Here is a 23,890-nt window from a genome sequence, read left to right as displayed (position 1 = left end):
TTCCCTGTACAGCCCCCAGAAAAGAGGAAGCGGGTTTCATTCTTACTGATGGACCAAGACAGAGGCATTTTCCTGCACTTCCTGGCTCCTATGAGGGTGCACCGCTGCCGGGAGCTCTGGGACAAGGCGGCTGCTTTCGTCCAGTAGTTGCAGGCCTGAGGATAGAATTTCCAAAGCAGCGGTCAAGACCTAACACAAAAGCAAGGGGGGGGGACCCCTCCTCCCCTCACACACACAATAGTCACACAAGCTGAGCTGCAGGCGTGACACCCCATGGTTCAGATCTCAGCAGGGCTGACTAAATCCTTCAAAATAAATGGAGTCTCATGCAGTTTGCCAGCTGTGGGCCTGTCAGAAAGGACTGTGATAACCAAGGTCCAGTCTGCTCTGTGGGGTAGAAATTATCCAGTGGCACCTCTCTTAGGAGCAGGGGATTTGTTCTAGTCTTTTTGGCTAGTGTGTGGTGCACCAGCTGGTTGCTGCGTTTCAGCGGGGAAGCAGCATGTCTATAGCCTGAAAAGCACTTCCAGATGAAAGGCCAAGCACAGTCACGGTCCGTCACGTAGCCAGTCACACAAGCAGAGCCCGTGTATCTGTGTTGAGATGAGCCCCATCGCCAGTCTCTGAGCCGAGTCACCCAGCTGTGCTCTTCTTCAGAGAACAGGGAGCTGTCTCAAACATCGGGCCCTACCAAATTTCTGGCCATGAAAAACGTGTCACGGACCGTGACGTTTGGTCCTTTGTGTGCTTTTACCCTATACTAGACAGATTTCATGGGGGAGATCAGCATTTCTCAAACTGGGGGTCCTGACCCAAAAGGGAGGTGCAGGGGGGTCACAGTATTGCCACCCTTACTGCTGCGCTGCCTTCAGAGCTGGACGGCTGGCGAGCGACAGCTGATGGCTGGGCGCCCAGCTCTGAAGGCAACGTCCCGCCAGCAGCAGCACAGACTGACACCCCATACTGGCAATACCATACTATCAAAAAGAATGAGGAGAACTTGTGGCACTGCATGCAGTGGAAAATACAGTAGACTGCATGCATCTGATGAAGTGGGCTTTAGCCCACAAAAACTTATGCTCAAATAAATTTGTTAGTGCCACAAATACTCCTCGCTCTTTTTGCTGATACAGACTAACACGGCTACCACTCTGAAACCTAATACCATACCAGGCCATCCTTACTTCTGCACTGCTGGTGGTGGCGGCTGGGCTCCCGGCCAGCAGCCACAGTTCTCCAGCTGCCCAGCTCTGAAGGCAATACCGCCGCCAGCAGCAGCACAGGGTAGCAGTACCGCAACCTCCCCTGCCCCCAACTCCTTTTTGGGTCAGGACCCTACTGTTACAACACTGTGACATTTCAGATTTCAATTGCTGAAATCGTGAAATTTACAATTTTAAAAATCCTATGATTGCGAAATTGACCAAAATCGACTGTGAATGTGGTAGGGCCCTACTCATACAGAAACTGCTCACCTGTTTCACCACAGCCATGGAGTCTAAGTGCAGGGCTTGATGCCCCCTAGTGGCCACTCTCCAGCGCTGAAAGGATTTAGCCCAAGCAGGTCTCTGTTGTTTGCCATCTCTCTCTTCTTGTTGCCACTTCTTAGCTCTCAAGAATTCCATCCTCCACCGGGCAAAACATAATGTGAGGCTACGCTGCTGCCTGGCGAGCTCGCACTGGGTGAGAGCTTCGTGCTGCGTGGCTCTGCGGATGGTAACCTGGAACCAAGCAACTAGGACCCTGGAAAAGAATCCGCAATTACGGGTTCCTGAAGTAACATTTCGGCACCAGTCCGAGTCTCCTCTGCCTCCCATCCTGTGGGGTCATTTACAACTGCTCAAAGCAAGTGCAAAAGCTACCGGATCAACTTGCTCAGATTGGGGATACACCCACTTTCGCCCTGTGCTGTCAAGTGCTCCTGGGCAAAGGCACTGGGAGGATGAGGTCAAATAGCTCCAGACTTCTGCACTGTAGCTGCTTTCTGCTGAATGCTCCCAATCGCTTCACTTAGCCTTTCCCAGAAGGTTGCCTGTCTGTACTTCCTGTGACCTGGGGAACATCAATTTCCTTCTGTCACATTTTAATGATGAGCCTCTGGGATCCGTATTAATGCAAAGGCGCCTACAGAGAGTGAATGTAATGTTCACATAGGGTGTCAGAGCAAGAGCCCTGGATCCTAATCCCCTGCTTTGCCCACAGAACAGATACCGCATGGACACAAGCTACTAGTGGTTCTTCCAGGTCAGGGCTGTTAAGGGAAGCCAGGACTGTTTCCAGTGCCAGCAACTGGAGGTGGTTTAGCTGGGGAGCGAGGCCTCTCTCCATGGAGCAAGAACACCCAACACTCATTTCAGACAGAACACTGACGAGCTAGCACAATACTTGGCTGCTACACCCCTGGGCTGGATTGGAACTAGTTGATTAGAAGTGAAAAAGGTGGGTTTATAGCTGTTTTGCTTAGTATACAAATCAGTTACAGGTTTGTCTACATGGAGAAACTGAGCACAAGAGCTATTCCACAAGAGCTTTCCGTGTGGATGCTCTTATTCCAGAATAGCTATAGCACTTTCCGCTCCCACCCTACCTTATTCCAGAATAACGTCTCCTTGTAGCCAAACAGTAACACACTGACACGAAACACACCAGAGCCTGCCGCTGCAGCTTCACAGGCCCAGCTTCTGGCTGGTTCCTTTGTTCCTCGTTCCACCAGGGTTTCCATTATGCAAATCATCCCCCTGCACTGTAGGATTGAGGTGTAAATATTCTCCACTTGACGGGTCTCTCTTGAGATCAAGCGCATCTATAGTGGGTTATCCTAGCATGAAAAATGCCCCCCTCCGGAGGCGGCACCGCTCAGCCTGTAGCATGCCCAGGTGGGAAATTGGGAAGTGCTCCCTTATCAAAGACGCGCTCAGTGGAAAGATCATTGATAGACAGACGCGCTGCAGGCAGAGGAAAGATTGTCTCTCTCTCAAACATACCTTCTGGGGCGGTTGCTACATGGACTGAATTGCTAAACCAATCGGGGTGAGCTTGTGGACACAGGGGATTTGTTGCTGCTGCTTTCTAATGGAAATTTGGCCCCTCCCAAGAAAATCTATTGCGCCCAAATCCTGCTGTCCCAGAGCAGGGCTGGACTTTCAGTGCACTGTAACAGGAGCCACATGGTGTGTTAGTAGGGTGACCAGACAGCAAGTGTGAAAAATCGGGATGGGGGTGGGGGGTAATAGGAGCCTATATAAGAAAGACCCCAAAATCAGGACTGTCCCTATAAAAATCAGGACATCTGGTCACCCGAGGTGTTAATACGTGGCAAGCTGGTGCGCAGAAGAGTCACACGCTGGCTTGCTGTGCAGTAACTTGCCCCGTAGACAAGCCCTGAGTCCTTATCCACGTTGACTTCAGTGAAAGATACCTGCAAAATGGATGCTAGATCGTGCCAATTGTTTATATGGAGAACTCCTCATTGTTCTGCATAAAACATGCTGGTCCTGGCAGAGGACCTTAGGGTTTGGCCTTTAGCTTGGGGCTCTGAGACAGGCTAACAGCTTTACCTAGGGTTTAAATCACAATCCAAGTAAAAGGAGTCAGGGTGAGATGTTTGTGATAGTTCAGTACTGTATATAGTTTCATGTCCTTGTGTTCTATGGACACTGCTTCTCTCCACGAGATCATTTATTCTGATTTTTCACACTAACAGAAATGGAAGCCAACCCATCGGGTCTAATTCATGCCCAAATTTAGATTTTGTAAAGAAGAGATTGCACAAGAGCTCAGGCCATCAAAAGTACTCCTGTGCAACTCCAGGGGAAAGAGGGGGTTGCTTTTTTTAACCAAAGAACCATCTCTCTTGCTGTGTTTGCAACACACACTGCAGCTCCGAGTTAGCGCAGGAGGGCTGGCAAGCGAAAGTGACAAGGGACAATTGTGACTAGTTTATCTGCGCTGCCTGCACTGAGAAATGCAGAAATAGGGGATGGCAAATTAGAGGTTTAAAATTCTCAGTGTTGTTAATCACCAAGTTATTTGTAACACAGAAAAAGAGAGGAGCACTCGCTTTTTTAAAACAGGATTTTAACCTGATTAGGGTCAGGATTTCACTCAAAAAGGAAGAAAACAATTCCCCTATACCCAAGGCATGTCTAGTTCATTTTATTCATCCTTTGGGGTTAGTGAAGCCTGCACCAAGGACCTCAACCTCCCCCCTGAAGAGATCATTTCCAGTGTTGCTGGGAGTTTAGTCAAATCTTGCCTTGAAGACCCATCTCTATTCGGTAACCAATTTTACAGGCCCTCGGGTGATCGCTTAAGGCAGGTTTCACTGTGGTTTGGTAATGGTGCCACTCTCCCCATTCCTCTCCTCGCTGCTTGCTCACGACGTTGATGTAATCTGCTCTGCTGCACATGAACAGCATGTGCTGTGATAGCCACAGATTCCAGTACTTGACTGCACAGCCCTCGTCCCCTTCCGAAACTCCCAGGCCACCTGTTCCCTTTGCCGCAGGGTCTGCTCGTACCAGGAAAGAGCGAGAGGACGGACCCGCCTGGATGCTCCAAGTCTCCTGCTGAGCACCAGCTCTGGAAGGCCCGCAGGGTCTCTGCCCCGTCAACTCTCCTCTGCAGCACTGCGCATCTCCAGAGGCCAGCAGCTTTGCGGGCAGCATCCTCCCGCTTGCGGGCTTGGAGAGCTGCGGCTTGACGGACTCAGAGGATTCCTTTCCTCTCAGCAAAGACAGCCTCTTCCCCCTCCTTCCAGCCTGAAAGGCTTGGAGGCTCTGCCTGAGTCACTGGCGCATTGACACTGGCCCATGCCAAGCTCAGAGACGCCTTCAGAACAACAAACCTCTACTCTGAATACACCAGGTGGGGGAGGGATTCAAACTATGGGAGAGTCAGATCCACCAGAATAATCCCCGACTCCACAGATTCTTCCTACCCGCCCCACTTCCAACACACTCCTGGATCTTCTTCTCCAGCCCATTCAACAGATTCTTCCCTTTCGGCTGAGCAGATCTTTCCTTCCTGCCCCGCTGGACGGACTCCTGCAGAGAGATTCTGTTTCTCAGGCACTCGCTGCTGCCTGTGCTCCCTTCCTGCTGCCTGAGCCGGGATCCAGTAATAATTCCCTTCTGTCAGAAGATCTTCAAAAGGAAAAGCCTCTTGCTTTCGGCCATCAGAGATCTGCACCTGGCTTAGCAAATACAGTCGCCTAGAGCAGAGGCTCCTGAATTGGTACTGGCCACTAGGGGTTTATTAATCGAAGACAAATGGCTGGAAAGCAACCAATTAACCTTTCTAAAGGCAGCGGGGTTCCTGGCAGCTGATCGAGGGGGCACAGATGAGTCATTAGTGGAACCTAGCTGTTACTGTGTGTACCCTGAGACTGGAGTGCCAGGCTGCCAGCGCCTTGTACGCACAGAGGGCCCGATTCATCCTTGGTGTGACCCCATTGCCTTCACTGATTCAATGTAGTCTTGCAAAGGAGGAAGACAACCTAGAGAGAGCTATGCAAAGAGGCTCCAATGGGACTGACCCTGCCTGGCAGAGATCGGAAGAGATTCTCTTGCCAAGGCAGAATAATCCTCCTCCTCTTTGCTCTCCCAGTCGGAGGGGACATGGTCTAAGGCATATGAACAGGGCAGGCCTTCACAATCGCTCACTCAAGCTGGGTCACTTCTCCCAGGATGCCTTGCCAGGCAGGGGGTGCTAGGCTATGGGTCACAGACACCCTGAAAGGGCTATGCCACGGTGTGTTTCAGCAGCAGCAGAAGAGAAGAGTGGGGGGGTAGGAAGGGAGGATTTTACAGAAATATCATTTGTGCAAAATTCCCTTGAACTTTCGCATCTGGCTCTACCCTGCGCAGACCAGATCCAGCTCTAGTAAATTACATTTCTACTCCTAGGAAAGGCCTCCGGGGGAGCAGACAAACCTGCGCAAGAGGCGACGCTTCCAGCACCAAGCAGCGTTTCTCCACTTCTCAGCTTGGCAGCGCCAGGCCCGCATGACTGTCCTCTTCCTCCCTTGGGAGCTATGCTGGGCCCATCGCAGCTGCAGATCCCTCAGGGTGCACTGCTCTGAAATGGAACACAGGAGTCAGGCCAGAGCAGCACACGAGATGCAGCCGCCTCACTAAGGCCAGGCAGACAGAAGGGATCTGATGCACACCCTGCACTCAGACAGACAGACTTGTACAGGTTTTTAAATCATTCCTTCCACACGAGCAGCTAAACAGGTTAGAAAAAAAAATTCCTGGCAATGTGGTCTAGTGGTTTGACAAGGGAACGAGGAGTCAGGACTCCTGCATTCATCTCCTGCCACCGGCACATTGCGTTATCCTGGGCAAATCACTTTGCCGCTCTTCTGCGCCTCAGCTACCCTCGCTATAAAAGAGGATCCGTCCCTACCAACCTGGACATTATGGAAACTTACTGTTTGTAAATCACTTGGAAATCCTCTGATGAAGGGTGCTATGGACTCAGGATTCTTACAGACTGCACAGGGCTGGATCCTGTTCCCACTGAAGCCAAAGGAAGTTTTGACAGTTACTTCAATGGGCGCAAGATCCAGTCCATTATGTTCAGTTCAAAACTGTGGTCACCAGGACTTCCCAGTTGTCTCTACACATCATCGCCACTTGGAACTTTATAGAGACAGCAGGATTAGAACTCAGATCCTCCTGGTCCAAACTACCTGAGCTAAGGGAGGCTCTCCATTAGCTATAAGCAGTACAGGGCATGTGACACACAACTGAGCAATTCTGGTTGCAACCAGTAGAGGGCAGTGGTACACATACACACTAGCCAGTGCATTACATCTGAGATCTGCAGAGCCCAACTCTAGGACTACAAGCAGGATTTCCTCCCAACCAGTTTGATATAATATCCTTCCCCTTCAGCCCATTCTATACACAGCGTTCAGGGCCTGTTATGCCATGGCGTAACTCACTCTGCCAGCAGGTATGCCAGCACCGCAGGGCATCTGCTGCCTTTTGGCGGATCCGATGCCTGAATCTCCTGTCGGCTTCCACTTTCTGAGTTAGCCTCCGCTTCCACAGGTCAAAGGCAGCCTGGCAGCAATGGAGACCACGTTGTCGGGATGCCATGGCTTTCCGATTCTTATCTTCCACAACCCACTTGTGCCAGCCAAGAAACGCACTGGTGGGAGGATGCAGGACACGTGAGAGGCTGGAGGAGCAGCTCAAAGAGATTTACTTTTGTACGTTAAGTTTAATGAAATACCCACTACAGGTGGGAGATCTCACTAACTTCCGGAATTACATCCGATTTGTTTTTAAACAGCAACCAGCTAAAGTATACCTAGAATGTTACTTGTGATTACTTTGCTGGGGGGAGAGTTCATACCCAACGTACTCACACTTGGCATGTGTTCAGCACCTTCCAGTCAAGAGCTCAGTATTTTACAAGCACTAAATTAAGCTTCACAACACCCTGGGGAGTGGGCGTTAATATCTTCCCACATTACACATGGGCAGATTGAGGAACAGAGGTTAAGTGACCTGCCCAAGGTCACAGGTCAGTTGGTGGCAGAGCCAGGAAGTGAATGCAGGAACTGGGACTCCTAGTTCTCTCTGCTCTAACCAGGAGACCATGCTGCATTGTACTTGACCATGGTGGAATGTTGGCTTTGACTTTTCAGCTGACATTTGTTTAAAACTGCCTATGGATTTAGACATACACATCCCATACGTACAATGGGAACCGTGTGTCTAAATCCCCTAGGCAGTCTTGATCATCTGAGCCTTCATGTTTTGGGGTTAATTTAGGCCCTAATGTTTCCTAATTGAGACACTTTGCTCAGTGCAGCTCAAAAAGGATTGGTCGCCTATACAAACGAGAACGGGGGGGAGGGGGGGCACAGGACCTGCTTCCTGAAGCGCCCAGCAGTGGCCACTCTTGCAGACAGCGGACAAGCTGGTCCGCTGCTCTGTTCAGACATGCCGGTCTCTACTAGGAGGTTCCTGGCCCAGCCTAAAATGAGGGGTTCTGGACGGGGGGCGGGGAAATGAAGGAAAAGAAATACATAAGGTGGGGGAGGGAACCCTGGAAAAGCAAATCTTAGGTCCAATTCAGAGCTCAAGGCCCAAGTGGCCTAGAGCACAGGGCTGAGACTCCGGAGACCTGGGTTCTGTTCCTTTATCTGCCACTGGCCTGCTGGGTGAACTCGGGCAGGTCACGGCAGCTGTGCCTCAGTTTCCCCTTCTATAAAACGAGGCTAATGATACTGACCTCCTTGGTAAAGCGCTTTGAGACCTGTGGGTAAGAAGAGCTAGGGATTATTACTATTGCTATTTTCACCCAATAGACATTTCTACAGATGCTCTGGAAACAATTACAACAGAAGAGTGTCAGAGAAGCATAAACTGGCTCTGGGGCCCGTACCGGGACAGCAGGACAAGCCTGCAATGCTGCTGGATCTTTAGATGCTGCTGAGTCTGAGATGACCAGACCAAGAAATACCTCTGCAGGAGTCGTAGCTCTGCTTGGTGCCAGAGGGAGCCGCAGGGACTCTCCAGTTCCTCTCCAGAACTGTAACCCTGTAACGCAACAAACCAGAAAGGGGTCTGAAATCCTGCACAGACACCGGACCCCATTCATCCTGCTCGCTCTCACTGCTGCCACGACCTGCACTCACCACTGCCAAACCCCTCCCAAAGTACCCTTTCAATTTCTGAGTACCAGGCAAATCCCCCTGCTCATCTGCCGCTGAGGCTCGCAAGAGGAAGGGGAGGAGATGCGCAGAGATCTGCCGGTCATGGGAACCTCTTTGCCCAACTGAGAGCAGACCGGTGAGGTGTGGGGTTGGCAGCTGATTAAACCCAAAGACTTTTCCGTAAATTGAGCAGCGTGGAGAAACCCTTCGTTACCTGCAGAGCGTCACCTTGGAACCGCATTTCTTCCCATGCGGAGAAACTGGCAAGAGGCTCAATCCCGCTGTCTGGTCTCCACAGTGCCGAAGCTTGGAGCTGGCCTCCCATAAACCAATTCTCTCTGCAAGACACAAGCACCAGGCTGTTCTCTCTTGCCAAGCAGGGTGAGGAAAAAGCAGCTGGAGTGGCACTGGGTGGGAGTCAGGAAAAAGGCAGCCATCTAGGCCACGTCTATCTGTACAGAAGAGCCACCTCTTTCCAGGATCTAACTCACCCGACTCGAGGACTCTGTGGCGGAGAGGACGCCTGCAAACAGAGCTCTCCCACCAATTCAGCTGGGACTGCTGGGCAGCAGTGCTGCTGCAGAGAGCAGACAGACCGGGACAGGGGTGTGGTATCCTCGGAGGTCAGGAGGGAGGAGAGGCTGTTCTGGCAGCTGTCACCGAAGCTGCACTCCTGGTCAGAGGAAAGCACATGGCTATGAGTTTAGTGCTCTGAGCAATGATGACCTCCAAGCTCTATGTTCACTCCTCTTTGCAGCGGAGCTTGGGGAGATCCAAGATGCATCCATCCCTCTGCTGCTGCAGGGAACACTCCTCAGCCAGTTTGTGTACAGGGAGGTGGGTACGCATTTGGTGGAAAACAGACCTCTAACTAGCTACTACCCGCCCTGGCTATGGATTACCCCAGTGCTCTGCATAGTCAGCAGGGGAGTACAGCAAAACCTACCATCCTGATGGCTCCTCAGAGGCTGGCAGTGTGGTGGTAAGTAGAACAGAGCCCAGCAGCTCTGCAGTCCATTTCCCATGGCAGCCAAGCCAAGAGGTCTCTGTCTCCTCCCCCAACTGGCAGGGGTTTCGGGACCCTGTGCCTTCTAGCTGCCATGCAGTGAGTACACAGGAGAACTCCCTTGCGCCTGCCCTCTGAGCCCTCACTTAGGGGACTGGCACAACCGTATCTGCCTCTGAGGACACTTAGCACACGGACTCCCCGGCATCAGAGCCTTCAAGTCTAAGGCCAAGGCAGATCAGCTTGTTAGTGTGGGGACTGTGTTGAAACAGAAGCTTTAGGTTCAATTCCCAGCACTTCAGTGCCGTACCCCATCTGCACTGAGCCCTTCTGTGCCTCACTTTCCCCAGCAGTAAATGAGGACGATCGTATTTACCCATCTGGGCAGGGCACTTTGAGATCCTCGGGTGAAAGGCACCAGGTCAGTGTGACATTGGCATGGTGAAGATGAAGCACAGAGCGGTGCAGTGGCTTGCCCAAGGCTGCACAGCTAGTCAGTGGCAGAAATATAATCTAGGTCTCCAGACTGCCAGTGCACTGCTGTCACCACTAGACAGCACTGCCTCAAAGTATTCTCAGCATGAAACAGACCCCCCCCAAGGTCCCTGCTGGATCTGAACTTCCCTGCAGCGCACGGGCACCGGCACAGAGAGGATTGTCAGCAGGACTCCCTCACCTTTTCCAACGAGCCATGGGAAACCAGAGGAGCAAGAGTGCTGCTGTGGAAGCCGGAGGACAGAGAAGAGTCCTCAGAATCCAGCAAGGCAAGAGGCTCCTCCTGAGGTGCCCTGGGATCGCGGTGAAGAGGATTCAGCTGAAGAGTCTTCTGGTGCCACCGCCTCAGAGCGTCCCGTAGTCGGCGCTGCTCCGAAGCCTGGGAGAAGGAACTAAGGAGGAGGAGGAGAGGGTAAGGGAAAGTTTGCATAATGGCTTAGCAGACTGATGCTGGCCTAACGGGTCTTTCACCTCAAGGTTACCCATTTAGACCCAGCCCAGGTCAGTCGCGGCGAGTTACCATGGGTGTGGTCTGACCAGGAAGCCACCTGCTGGAATCCACCGTGGTAACTCTCCCTAATAGCTCCTGTGCTGGGAGTCTTGGCAGAGAGGCCAAGGACTGAGTGGAACATGGAGACTGCCCCACTCTCTAGATCACCGAGACACGCTGGTGGGGCAAAGCGGGGAAGCCTGTGCCATGCTGATTTCTGAATCGATAGGTTCTACCACCAGCCTCCCCGCTTCATTTCCAGACTCTGGGCCTGCCCTGCACTGCAGCAGGTGGTCCTGGTGATGGTCCCTGAAGAGCCAACAAACTGTCCTTTGGAATGTTTGCCCTTCACACAGTGTCGTACCTGGTACCACAGGCAACAATGGAGGCATCTTCCCCATTGTACTAGACGTACGATGCAGCTGGGTGTGTCATAATCTCTAAAATTCAGAATCGACGAGAAGGAAACCTCACGCATTTCAGGGGAGTGCTGCAAAGGCACCTTCAGCAGCAAATTCCTCCCCTCACTCCAAGAGAGGGCCCTCTCCTGCCACAGCAACGCAGAGCCCCTCCTGGCACCGTCTTTGGCATTGATAGCGCACATGCATGGACCCACTCTGGAAAAGGTCTCACTGAGACCATGATAAGCCCCTTATAGGCTTTCGATAGGTTAGACAGACCCCTTCAGTTCATTTCTTTGAATGTAATTTCATCTGTGCCGGCAACAGAGAGACTCTACAGCAGACGCAATTTGAGAGGCAAAGTGATTTCTTGCTGAGGGACCCAGAAGAAATCTAGACTCCCCAAGAATCAAGGTGTTCCCTCAGCATTTGATCCTAACACTCACTTAGCTCGCTGTTGCTGATGGAGCCTCGCCTTCCACAGCAGAAATATCCTCTGGAGCATCATTCGCTGGTAGAGTTCATCTAAAGAGCCACCTCTTTTCCACATGTGACTTCTCCTTACAGCCAAGCATAGCTGAGCTTCATCTTCCTTCACCACAGGCCCACTAGCAGCTGAGCTGCTTTGTTGTCCTTTACAGGTCACAGACAGACAGGAGAGAGAGAGAGAGAAACCATTGGTCAGGAGTGACTCTTCAGTGCTCAGAAACTCAGACTGAGGCAGGGGACAGCCACTGACTCCCCCACCCCACAGCTTCTTTTCTAGATCTCAAAGTAAATTACTGCCAGGCTTTCTTCTAGGCTTATCAAAGGGGTCTCAAATCTTCCTGCAGCAGCACTAATCTGGTCAAGGGGGACAACCCTCTTCCCAACTCGGCATTTCACGTTAGTATCATGTTTTATCCTGAGTGTAGCCGACTCGACTCATGCTGCTCTGCAATAAGTCCAGCCAGTCTCCAGTGCACCACATGGGGAGGGGAAAATGTAGCAGCACATCAGTATCTTCTGATCCTAAGATGACTAGATAGGCCCTCAACACCTCACCATAACATCTCCTCTGCCTCAAGATAAACAAGTTCACAGCTGTCATCTTGTCCACTTCTCTGAGCTGCAGCATCAGGACCCACTGCTGGAAGCACTTTCTCAGGGACCCTGCCCTGTGATGCTCCAGGTTCTGCCTGCACAATGCCTTCCGCTCAACAAACTGCTTCCAGGCACTGAAGCACCTGAGGAGACCAAAGAATAAAATAAATCAAGCAGCAACAGCTGGTTCTCTGGTTATTTCTGCCATGGAACTTTTGTGAATCAGGAGTCTCTTGTCCATAACTCATTCCTGGAGTGCTTGGGTACTGTAGGGATCTGGGGAGAACGCCACAATCCCTCGGACCAAGCTTCTTCCACTTCTAGGTCCAAGGTCTGACTCCAGACCAAGACATCTTACCACTGCATGGCTATTGGGTGGCCTACATGAAATTAATTGGGGGTTTCGGGCCAGTTCCCAATGCACGGGAATCCACTGTGCCCAAACTGTAACTAGCAACTAGCCCTCTTATTGACAGTCTCAACAGAAAAGCCAATAACCGGATGAGCCACGGAGACTGACCTATCTTCTCAACCCTAGATGTGCTCTGCCTAGATCAATGGTGAGGCCTCTTAGTGGGGTGGTGCAGGGGAAGCTTGCACCAGTACAGCCTGTGCAGTACTTGGTCTGTGGATAAACAGAGGATTCGGTCAGATGGGATCACTGCAATCATCTACTCTGACCTCTTGTATAACACGGGCCATAGGACTGCCCTGAATTAATTCCTGTTTGAACTAGCGCAAATCATTGAGAAAAGTATCCAATCTTGATTTAAAAATTTCCAGTGATGGAGACTCCACCGCAATCCTTGGTGAGTTGTGGTAGCCTTCAGCCTACAACACTAAATTCATACACACAACCTATTTAATCTTTAATGTGGGTGCTGTGAGAAAGGGAGTGGGGGAGGCACTGTCGCGTGAAGGGAGACACCAGTACTATTAGTGTACCAGCCTTTTTCACTTCTGGAGACCCAGGTTCGAGTCTTGGATTGGGCCAGGAAGGGAAAAGGAGCTGGATTCTCCTGTCCTAGTCCCTGTTTGCCGTTTCAAAGACTCGCTGTGCCGGTTGGAATAATTCCACATGGTTGGAGTCTCTGATTTGGTGACTGGACTAGCGGAGCACAGAGCTCAGGGTTGAAGTGCCGTGGCTGAGCTATGCAAGGGGGCTTGCCCCGTATTGGTTCATGCTAGGTCCATCTTTAGCCAATGTCCCCACGCCCTCCCCATGAGCACTGACTTAATCCTCAAATATTTGGAGCAATAAGGGTGGGACGGGCTTTGTCTAGAATTCGATAGAGTCATTCTGGGTCGCATCTCTCACTGCCAGGCTGCTTCCTGGGTTTTCACAATAGAACACATTCCAGACTGAATCCGACATCCCCAGGAGAAGGAAGATGGGTCCCATTTTGCTTACCGGGTGGCCAGCTCTCTCCGGATCCGAGTCAGCAGCGGCAAAATCCGCTCGGTTTCCAAGCTCCGTGAACGCCATGCCTGGAAAATGTTCTGTAGCTGCTTCTTCTCCAGTAGGGCACGGGCTTCCTGCACTCTGGTGTCCTCTTTGTCCAGCAGTTCCTTCTGCAGGCGCCACAGTCTGAAAGCTGCTGTGTTACAAGACCAGGAGGAGAGAGAGGGGGAGGGGGGAAAGAGAGAGAGAAAAATCAGATCTGAAGAGAAGAGCTTAGAACATCTTAGCACCATTAATCCAAACATCCACTGGGAGGACTCCTACTGGGAATGGCCGGGCACTACTGGGAGGAAGCTCACATTGCTGTAGCCAGAACATCCACTATAAGCTAAACTCATCTAGGAGATAAGAAAGGAGATATTGAAACAGAACAATAGGCGACCAATCCTATGAGATGCTGAGCATCCTCCACTCCCACCGGAGTCAAGGCCCAGCACTTCACGGGATCAGGTCCTGAACGGGCAAAGACAAAGCAGTAATTAGACATCAACAGAGAAATCTCGTGAAACGCCACCATCTTTCCAGCCTGGGAGCACACTGTTTAACTGTATTTGTTTGAACGCTCTGGAGCAAGTGCTTACCAGCCAGCTGCCTCAGGTCCCGGATGGCCTGTGCCCGCCGACAGAGCTTGCCTGCTCTCTGCCTGCGATGAAGCTGCATCCACAGGTTTGCCTCCACCCTGAAAGAGGCCCAAGTTTGCATTTAACCACAGAGCCTACCAGAGAGGGAGTTCACAGACCCAGACCGGGGGAAGGGTTACAATCAAGGCTTCCCTTTCCCTTTCCACCAGGCCTGCTTCTATCTTTCTGGATTCAGCTCTTCCACCATAGAACCTGAGCAAATAGGTCTTTCCCTTTGCTAAGTCCATTCTTCTGCCAGGGATTGATGAAGAGTCTAATTCTGACTCACCAACCCCTGCTCCACATGTATGGATAGCAACTGGACTCAAGAAATGACCTGGGGTTTCCCTTTTGTCCCCTCTATCAGAGGGGCTGAAATCGGACCAAAGTTAGAGCGTAAGAGTCTGAAGTAGGATCCTCCAGTGCTCAGAAGCTGTAAGTGTAAATTCCCGCCCTGGAAATCTTCTCTTGTATCCACAGAGGTGGGAAGGATTGTGACACCAGCTCTCCCTTCATCTGAGGTCATCTTGCTAAAGAGAGTTCCTCTGCCTCCAGCTCCAGCCCCGCAACCATCCAAGACAAAGAGTCATTGATGAGAAAAATCACAGCTTACCTACTGTGCCATGCAGCTTCCTGTGGGGACCCTGCCGTCAGCCGGCACCACGCTGGGGCTGTCACAGCTGGACCTCTCCCCAGCCCGACAAGACCGATTGGTGACTCTTCGGTGAGAGCTGCTGGCTCCTGCTGGGAGGTTAGGCTTTCGTTTCGCTTCGCCACAGCTGCCTTCCACTGAAAGAGGAGCGCCATGGTGAGACCTGCCTGCATCAGAATCCCCGGCTCCGAATCCACTCTGCACTAAACGTAGCATGGTGCACCCTTTCCTCATCACGTATATGAGCAGTAATTCTCCTGCCCTCCTTACTACGTGACAGGTCCCTGGTAGCATCTCCTCTATTGTCCCCTGCCCATCCTTACCCTGTGAAAGCTGACGGACAGCACAGCCAGGGAGTGTCTCCGCTGGGCAACCTCCATCTGCACCTTCCTCAGCTGCACTGCCCACCGTAGGGCTCCAAGCCCCTTGCGAAGCAGCTGCTGCCTGTAGAGCTCCCTAGCTGCAGTCCTCTTCCTGAGGATGTGGCTGCTCCAGGCTTGGAAACACCTGGTTAGTCGTCGCCTATTACACAGCAGCTGAGAACTGAAACAGAAACGAGGGACTGAACTCCGGTATGAGCAAGGAAGGTCAAATTCAGCCAAGACACGTCATCTGGACTCCATCTACTTGACTAGTCCTCTCATTCCCAGGGACTAAGTGATCCCAGGCCTCCCCAAAGCAGCTTCCAGACCATGTACTCAGCCACAGCCCTGCACCAAACACAGGCATAAGTATTGCCAACCTAGTGGCGCTCTCCCCTCTTATCCCAAAGGTTGTGGGTTCAAGTCCCTTCTCAAGGCCTTAGCTCACTGATTGCTCTCTGCTGACCATGCAATGAGTTCAGCTGAAAAAGCTGCACTGCTAGAGGGGAATATTAAACTGACGTTGCCTTCGGCCCACTGCTGGTAGCTACCCAAGGTGGAAGTTAAAAGACGTGCCAATTTTTTTTTTAAAGCATACCCAGTTCTGCATGTTGCATCCATTTATTCTCCAAGGGCTAACTACTCCCCCAACTGTACATGTTCCAGGTAGGATTGCGGAGCATTCCCTGGAACCATAAGCCCCAGGAAATGTTCCCTGGCCACACATTTCCCAAGGCAACTCCCTGCTCAACCCCCAACCCGAAGCCCCCTTTACCTTCTCTCCTTCATCTCCAAATGCGAGAAGTTGTTCTCTAGATCCTACAAGTAAGAGCAGACAGTGACGCACTGGTATTAGCCGCAATAAGCGCCGGTCTCACAAGTACTCACAACCCCCAGGTGGAAGAATCAGGTTGTGGTCAGTATGGTGCACAACCTCACTCAACCGTTGTGGTTGGGAAACTCTAACGCTCAGGGTGGTCCTAGCTGGCTGCCCCAGCTCATTCTATGCTGAGTAGAACCTTGCTCTGCAATGCTTCCTTTTAATTTCAGCATGCGAAAGAGTGGGAGAACTGGGCCCGCTGTGCTCCATGGCCATGCCTGCAGCAGAGTTAGCCATCATGGTGCTTTCCCTCCCCAGAGCCAGGGAAGGTAAAATGCAAAGGTGACAAGCTGATCTTTGAGAATAAGACACTAGAGAGAGGGAAAGGGAGATGGTGACATTTACTCTAAGGCCCACGTCAGAGATACAATACAAGACCAGATGGACCACTGGTCTGTCCCCTTGGGGAAGGGAAATGACAGTTGCAATTATTCTTGGGGGCTCTCACCATTCAGGGCCATGAGATTCATCCCCACACCTCCTTTCCCTCAGCACCTCCATTTTTCACCTCCAGCTGCTGCTGGCGAAAGGTGGAGATGAACACAAGAGGGTACAGGAGAACTTGGATACTGTGCACTGAGAGGGTCCTCACCCATGCTAGTCTCCTGTCCTGCGCCTGGCTGCTTTCCTCACAGTTCTGCAGTTCCCTGCTGCTCCTTTCTGCAAGAAGCTTCTCAGATTGGTCCCGGTCAGTGATGAGCCCCTGATCCCTGCAGAAGGCCTCCTGGGAGCGTTCTTCGTTTCCTCCCTCAATGGTAGAGTTCACATCATCCACGCCAGTGGCAACCAAAGAATATTCACCGGGACCTTGCCTGGCTGTTACCCTAAAAGGGCTGTAGCTGGGACTAGGCACAGACTGCCTGTTATTCACCATGGCTGTTCTCCTGGCTGCAGACAATACGATGTCACATGCCTCTGCTGACTCTCCCTGGTCTTCGCCATGAGGCTCAGAGGTGCCGACGTCTATGGAGCCCATACTAAGCTGCTGGACTTGACCGATCCCTGCATCTCCAGAAGGAGACTGGACTCTCAGATGCACTCCCCTTGGAGTCCCATACACAGCTACACTGACATTCATCGGAGCCCCACCCTCCTGGGTCTCCAGCAACATCTGCAAACCATCTGGGTCTGAGCCGGATGGAAGGGCCTTCTTCCAACACACGGAGCAGGGTGACGCTCTGGCAAAGGACTCTTCCACTCCAAGTGGCTTTTCAGGGAAATGAGTTTTTACACGGCTGAACGTGCCGTCCCCTGGTGGAGTGTGCTGTGCCTGAGATTTATACCTGAGGTAGGGAGAGCAGTCATAGGGACTACCTGCGTCTGTATCAACCAGGTAGACTGAGCTGGCACCGGCACAGAGGGTTTCTGGCCAGATTCCACCTGAAACTTTGGTTCTTTGCACAAATAATTCAGCATTTCTGCACCTGTGACAGAGAAAGGTAGGTTCGGCATCCCCCACATCACCAGTCACTGAACCAAGACCCCAATCCCTAACAAATGGGGGACCCCATTTCATTCTAGCCTGCTTAGCACTGCTCTGTTCTCTAGCAAGCTGCTCTCCCACACTCAGGACAGCAGGTGTAGAGACCTCAGGGGCAAAGCACAACCTGCAAGCTAGTGGAGAAGACCTGGACTCCAAAGGGAGGGAGCTCCATATCCCCATTAAAGCAGCTTCTTGCTTAAGCCTCTGGATTGAGCAGTGCAGGCTGGCAGAAGTCTTAGAGGACTGCAAGAGAGACTGAAGGGCCGTAGACTCGGCCAAGCTGGGGGGACCCAGTTCGTCCAAGGTGAGGGCAGGCCCTGGACAACAGGACTTCACACTTCCTCTGGAGCTCCCTGGAGAGAGACATACCATTGGTCTGTGAGTGGGGACAAGCCCAGCAGAGGAGATTACAGGCACTACAGCTGGAGAGAGGGAATCTGCATGGTCTGCATCATAAGCAGCAAAAGGTCCATGTTGCTGCTTTTCCCCTTGTTGCTCATTGCTCCGGTTTCCTCCCTCTGGAAGGCTATGGCTGGTGCAGTGCACAGAGCACTGATCCCAGGGGCTAGACCTAGACCCCTCCTTTGGTTTCTTCTTGTACTGCAGGCTCCTCTGTGCGAGGCCAGCACTCACATTCTCCCCAGCCGTGTCAGAGCAGGAACGTCTCCGCTGAAGATCCACGGTGGGTGGAGATGATGAAGGCAGCGGGGGATTGCCACATGCCACCTTTTCAGAGCTGCGCCGCTGGAGCCTGCAGTAGAGGTTATTTTGCTGCTGGGAGCAGGAGGCGGAGAGCTGGTTGGTAGCCGCCCTGAAAGGCTGAGAAGGGCAAGAGAGATTAGTCTGTATCAGGCTGGGATCCCTCTTCTTGGGGCCTTTGCTTTTTACAGCTGGTGCACTCCTGCCTTGCTCCGCTTCCCAGCCAGGGGTTACAGTGAACGCAGCAGCATTGGCCCAGCAATGAGTAGCTTCCGCTCGGCTTCCAGTGCCCAAATACAGATTTACGTTCACGTTCTTCTGGACTTTTCTGTGCTCTAAAGAAAAACAAAAAACGTTCTTTTAAAGGGAGCATCAGTAATTCATCACCACATCCCCAACAGCTTTCCACGCACCTCAGGGACTCCCCATATAACGAACCTCTTCTCGCCGATCAGCCTCAGTCCCAGCACTGAGAATATCATGTACGCTAGTGAGTTCCTGTTAAAGAAAGACACTTCCTTCTGGCAGGGCAGGAGGAATTTCAAGGGGACGGTCCGAGATCTCAACAGGAGCCTAGGGAAAGAGGGCTCTCTCCTAGCATTATTATTCATACACCTGCAGCCACCAACGGCTAAGGCCATAGTTACTCTTCAGCTCAGAATGTGTTAGCCAGAACCATGACTAAATACAGGGTTTCCCTAGTGAGATGCGAATACAGTTGTCCCCGGCCAGTGCACACACTAGGCTGTAGATGGTTTTCTGTAGCATGGGTAGGCCCAGTTGCCATCAAACACACACATTTCTAGCAAGAACCATGTTTCACAATGTGGTTTGAACTGGAGCACGGACACTGCCTCAGCTTTGTCAGCAGGGCTTGGGTTTCTCATCCACACTAATTCCTCCTGGGCTGGGGTACACGATAATGCCCTGAGCTGTTTAGAGGACAATTCAGTCTTGCCGCATGGAAGCAACTGAACTGTGTTTTAACCAGGTTCCCAAATCATGCTACGGTCTGGCAAGAGTCCAAGGCTGCAGCACATTTAGGAATCGCAGTTTACTCTTGTCTACATTACAAGACCAGAGCATGTTTTAAGTAGAACTACAGTGCACACAGGTCCCTAATTAGCAGTCTTGCCTCTGTTCAAATCCCCTCCAGGATGTAGGCTCATACCCATTGCTGAGATACTGCAGAACTAGGGGGCTGTGTGCTTTCATTCCCCTGACTTCTGTAAAAAGGATGGCAGAAACTGTTGCTATTTACCCCTTTCTAATGCTTACAAGGAGGAGTCCCCACTACTCCATCTCGCTGGCCTGCTGGTTGATTAAGATAGAAGATCACCCATTTACAGCCACACACGACAGAGCATCAGAAAAAAGTAGGGGGGACTGAAGGAACAGCTTGAAGTCAGCAGTTTGACTATTAGTTACTTTTTTTTTTTAAATGGGTAGTGAATGTGAGCTGAAAAGTACATTATGAAATATACTCACACCCGCACCCCTCCCTCGTCAGCAAACGTGATGAATCGGGGGGAAAAGCCAGAGCTGACTGTGACATGAACACCAATCATCTTTGTCACATCGAGAGCATATTGTTCCTAAATGCTCGAAAGCCAACTATGTATCTTTAGTCAGGTATTACACATTAAGGTTTAATTTCCAGACTATGTACATTTCATCCTCTTTCTCTCAGAAAAAGGCCCAGACAGCCAACTACCAACCTCAGCTCTCTCTCTTTGCAAATGGGCTGCTGGTCCTTCTGAGACAGAAATTCAGCCAATAATCTCATCAAAGCCAGGAAGGAGACACTCATTCGCTGATACTCCAATTATCTTTGGGAACGGCTGTCACTGTCTTTCATATGTTCTCAAACATATTGCAAAGGGGAAGATTTTAATTAGGAGCTGGCATCGCAAAAGTGAACAGACTTTCCACAAGTTTCCAGAGTGGCACTGGCTTTTCAGTGCCTATTCTTGCACAAAGCATAATCACAAAGCACAGCACGCTGGTGCTTCAAAAAGGGATTCATTGCATCCCAGGAATTTCCACACAGCTAGCAGCATGTTGCTAAAAGGGGGGTTTAATAACAGGCCCAAAATCACAAAGGGACAAACCCCTTCAGGTGCTATGTTCCCTTCCATCAATGTTCACCACAGGGTCACATCAGTCTGCTTTTAAGTTTGAGAATCTAAAAGCTACAAGCAAACGATCTCTCACATATAGACACATATGCTATCCCAATCCCCATTATATTTCTTTCTGCCAAGCACTAGGTCCTTAACACATGGCCAGGATTAGATTTTAACAACTATTTTTCCCCAACTCATTTAGGCCTTGTGTAGATTAGAAAAAAAAATTGTGTGTCTATTAAATCCACATTAGCTAACATGTGTTAACTAACCCTTTTAGAAATGCCACTTGGACCCTAGTGTAGATGCAGTTTAACACTTTTAAAATCAAGATTAATTGATCAAAGCCAACAAGATTTAAAAAAATGTCTAGACAAGGAAAAGAGATAAGGCTTAACAGACACATAGGTCAAACTCAGACCCAGATTTAGGCTTTGAAATAAAAACAAGTATTACAGACCCTTTGACCAAGGGATTTTTTGTTGTTGTGGTAATTCCAATGACAATAAGCAGGATTTAAAAAAAAACACAAGTAATTGCAAACTAAGTTGTGCAGCATTGAGCTAGTGCACTGGAACTGAAAAACGAAACTGACTGGAAACAAAGTGAAACTGATCAGTCTATTTTCAATGTTCACAGAAAGGAAACAAACAGCATAATTAACCAAAGTCAACAGGATTGTTTTAAATTCATTCCATGTCAATACTATGAAACTTTATCAATAACAAAGGAGACCTCTATTGTTAAAACACATAACAAACCAACATGCAGCACTTAGATCAGATCAGTGGGTTCTTTCCCCATCCACAGCGATTTAAGGTGACAGATTTTACATTTCACTGGTGAGGAAACTGAGATATTGAGCAGTGACTCGCCCAAGGTCACACAGTAAGTCCGGAATAGAGATGTCCTGATTGCTCAATGCACTCTAGACCACCATGCACATGAAGGGCTTTTAACCCAATATTGTCCCTTGAAGTCTAAGAAAGACACACAAATGTTACTTTGCTGAGCTGGAAAAAGGGCAAGTCTGCCATGGCTGCTAAGTTACCATCAGACCCTCTCTCCCCCCATCATCTTGCAGCATGATGTGACTTGCACACTCCGCCTGCCAACAACTATACTAGCTCCCGTGGTGGTCCACCCACAGCACTGGAAGCTGTACCTGGTTGGGTTAGAGAAATCTCTCCCTGGGCCGAGCCTGGAGGAGCCATGCTAAGCTGTTCTCAGCAGGAAATCACTCTGGCACACATCACAAGCCCCCCAGCTGCCCGTCCCAGTGTAGTTCATATCAACCATGGGATAGTCTCTCCTTTTGTGCTAAATAAACCACCTCTCCTGTATGAAGTTACTCACTCTGAGAGCCACCACAGGACATGCCACTCGCTCCAGCCAGAACCTCGGGGACGAGAACAAACGTCTCTTTGTGTTTGATTCTCTGAACTCACTGCAAACCTGCAGCTTTGTCCACTTAATGCCCCAAATCCCAGCAGCAAGCGCACCCCAGCTGAGGCACTTTAAGAAGCTTATCGCCCATGATTAGTGATGCTGGCTTGTCATTGTGACTACAGATGTCCATGGAAAAGGAGCTTTGACCCATGTCTAATTAGAGCTACATACTCAAGATGGCACAGATAAATTAGCTAACCAATGGGGAGGGCTAATGAAAAGTGGTGGGCCCCACTTTGGTAGGTTACCTGGACAAAGCCCCTAGGTACCACAGTGATATCACCCTAGAAACCCTGCAGCAGACAGAGCAGCCTTGCTTACCTGATTTCAGATAGCTGCTTAGGAGAGGGGGGATGTTTTCTTTCTTCAGGCTGCTCAAGCGCCTATTTGTGTTCTCCATCTCTCTACACAGTTCAGGGGAGACCTTTGCACCCTGCAAACTGGCTTCACGGAAAGGCCTTTCTCACAGCAACGCAGGTTATACGCCACTGCAGGCCCATGATATGGGAAACCAAAACCACCACATCAGGGGGAGCAGGATGTAATAGCAGCCAGATGTTTTTCCAGACCTACAGTCCCAGGTGTCCTCCCCACATCCCACACTGCTGGGAAGGCCTACGGGCCAGGGGAGCATCCAGATGTTCCTGACTATCCCACCGAATCAGCCAGAATGAGCTTTACTCATTGGGGGAGGGGGGCGAGCTGTCAGATGTCTGTCTGTGCTGGGCGGTGGGGGGGGAGCTACGGGCTGTCCGTCTGTCTGTGGAGGGGACACAGCTGGGTGTCTGTCTGTCTGTCTGTCTGGAGTGGCGGGGTGGAAGCTGTTGGGTGTCTGTGCTGGGGGCAGGGCTGTTGTTGTGTGTGTCTGTTTGTGTGTGCTGGGGGGGGCGTTGGGTGGGTCGGTCGGTCTGTGCTGGGGGGGCTGCTGTGTGTCTGTCTGTCTGTGCGGGGGGGGCTCCCACCGCGTGTCTGTCTGTGCGGGGGGGCACGCGCCCCTTGCCGGCCGTTGGGTGGGTCGGTCTGTGTGTGCGGGGGGGGGGGGGGGTGCACCCGGCCCTTGGGTGGGTCGGTCTGTGTGTGCGGGGGGGGGGGTGCACGCGCCCCTTGCCGGCCGTTGGGTGGGTCGGTCTGTGTGTGCGGGGGGGGGAGGGCACGCGCCCCTTCCCGGCCGTTGGGTGGGTCGGTCGGTCTGTGGGGGCGGGGGGGGGGAGGTTCCTACCGGTGTCTGTGTGCGCGGGGAGGGGGGGCACGCGCCGGGACGCGCCCCTTGCCGGCCGTTGGGTGGGTCGGTCTCTGTCTCCCGCCCCCTTTCGAACCCGGCGCGGCTCTCGGCCCGTCACCGGCGGGGCGGGGGCGAGTGAGGGGGGGCCGAGCCCCGCGACCGAGCGGAGCCGGAGACGCCCCGCTGGGGCCCCGGCAGGGAGCCCGCGACACGCGGCGGGCCGGGGGCAGCGCGAACCCCCGGCCGGGCTCTGCAGCGCGGTGGCCGCGGCGCCTCCCCGGGCCGCCAGGCAGCGGTTTCCCCCGCCCCTCAGCCGGCGCCGCCGAGCTCCGGCCCACGCAGGCCGTGGCCAGCCCCGTGGGAATTCAGTGAGCCCCGTGGGTAGAAGCCCCCGGTGAGCTGCGCGTGCACCAGACTTGCCTGATCTTGTTTAAAAAACAAAACAACCAGAAGGGGGGGGGAACCTCTTTGTGCCTCAGTTTCCCCATCCGTGAATGAGGGTCGTAACATCCACTTACCAGGCATAACTTGCCAACCCCCAGCCATCAAAAAATCACGAGTCAGAACCCTCCCCACCAAATCACCAGCTCGGCTTTAAAAATCTCCAGATTTTAAAGATAAGACACTGCAGGTTCGCTTTATCTGCAAAAGGTGCTGGCTCGGCTTTACTTAGGTCCTACAAAAGTTGTTTTTTAATTGCTATTATTTCTTGGCAGTAGCGTGAGAAATATAAGTAACACAGCAACAAAGATAGTTGTTTTGAATCCAGAAAACTGTCCCCAGCTG

General features: G+C 51.7%; 1 protein-coding gene across 7 annotated transcripts in view; it reads right to left on the bottom strand.

The window, feature by feature from the left end:
* C21H1orf167 (chromosome 21 C1orf167 homolog) overlaps window positions 1–22,921 on the bottom strand; it is a 28,362-nt gene extending 5,441 nt beyond the window's left edge. The window contains exons 1-17 of one of the 7 annotated variants that reach the window (XM_044996456.1): window positions 22,204–22,921; window positions 16,718–18,642; window positions 16,021–16,064; window positions 15,207–15,426; window positions 14,845–15,020; window positions 14,193–14,290; window positions 13,561–13,747; window positions 12,111–12,292; window positions 11,513–11,699; window positions 10,357–10,567; window positions 9,166–9,347; window positions 8,889–9,012; window positions 8,404–8,558; window positions 6,950–7,158; window positions 5,934–6,078; window positions 1,476–1,743; window positions 47–155 (exon numbers count right to left, since the gene is read on the bottom strand). In XM_044996456.1, coding sequence (XP_044852391.1) covers window positions 47–155; window positions 1,476–1,743; window positions 5,934–6,078; window positions 6,950–7,158; window positions 8,404–8,558; window positions 8,889–9,012; window positions 9,166–9,347; window positions 10,357–10,567; window positions 11,513–11,699; window positions 12,111–12,292; window positions 13,561–13,747; window positions 14,193–14,290; window positions 14,845–15,020; window positions 15,207–15,426; window positions 16,021–16,064; window positions 16,718–18,642; window positions 22,204–22,282 — 4,501 coding nt within the window. In that variant the 5' untranslated portion in view covers window positions 22,283–22,921. Of the gene's footprint in view, window positions 1–46; window positions 156–1,475; window positions 2,125–4,148; window positions 5,046–5,933; window positions 6,079–6,949; window positions 7,159–8,403; window positions 8,559–8,888; window positions 9,013–9,165; window positions 9,348–10,356; window positions 10,568–11,512; window positions 11,700–12,110; window positions 12,293–13,560; window positions 13,748–14,192; window positions 14,291–14,844; window positions 15,021–15,206; window positions 15,427–16,020; window positions 16,065–16,717; window positions 18,643–22,203 lie in introns of those variants that run through there. The other 6 variants (XM_044996457.1, XM_044996462.1, XM_044996459.1 and 3 more) reach the window with 6 other exon arrangements.
* Window positions 22,922–23,890: the final 969 nt, after the last annotated feature.

Source organism: Mauremys mutica, chromosome 21, assembly GCF_020497125.1.
Source record: "Mauremys mutica isolate MM-2020 ecotype Southern chromosome 21, ASM2049712v1, whole genome shotgun sequence".
NCBI lineage: Eukaryota > Metazoa > Chordata > Testudines > Geoemydidae > Mauremys > Mauremys mutica.
This window is presented reverse-complemented; position numbering and strand designations above follow the sequence as displayed.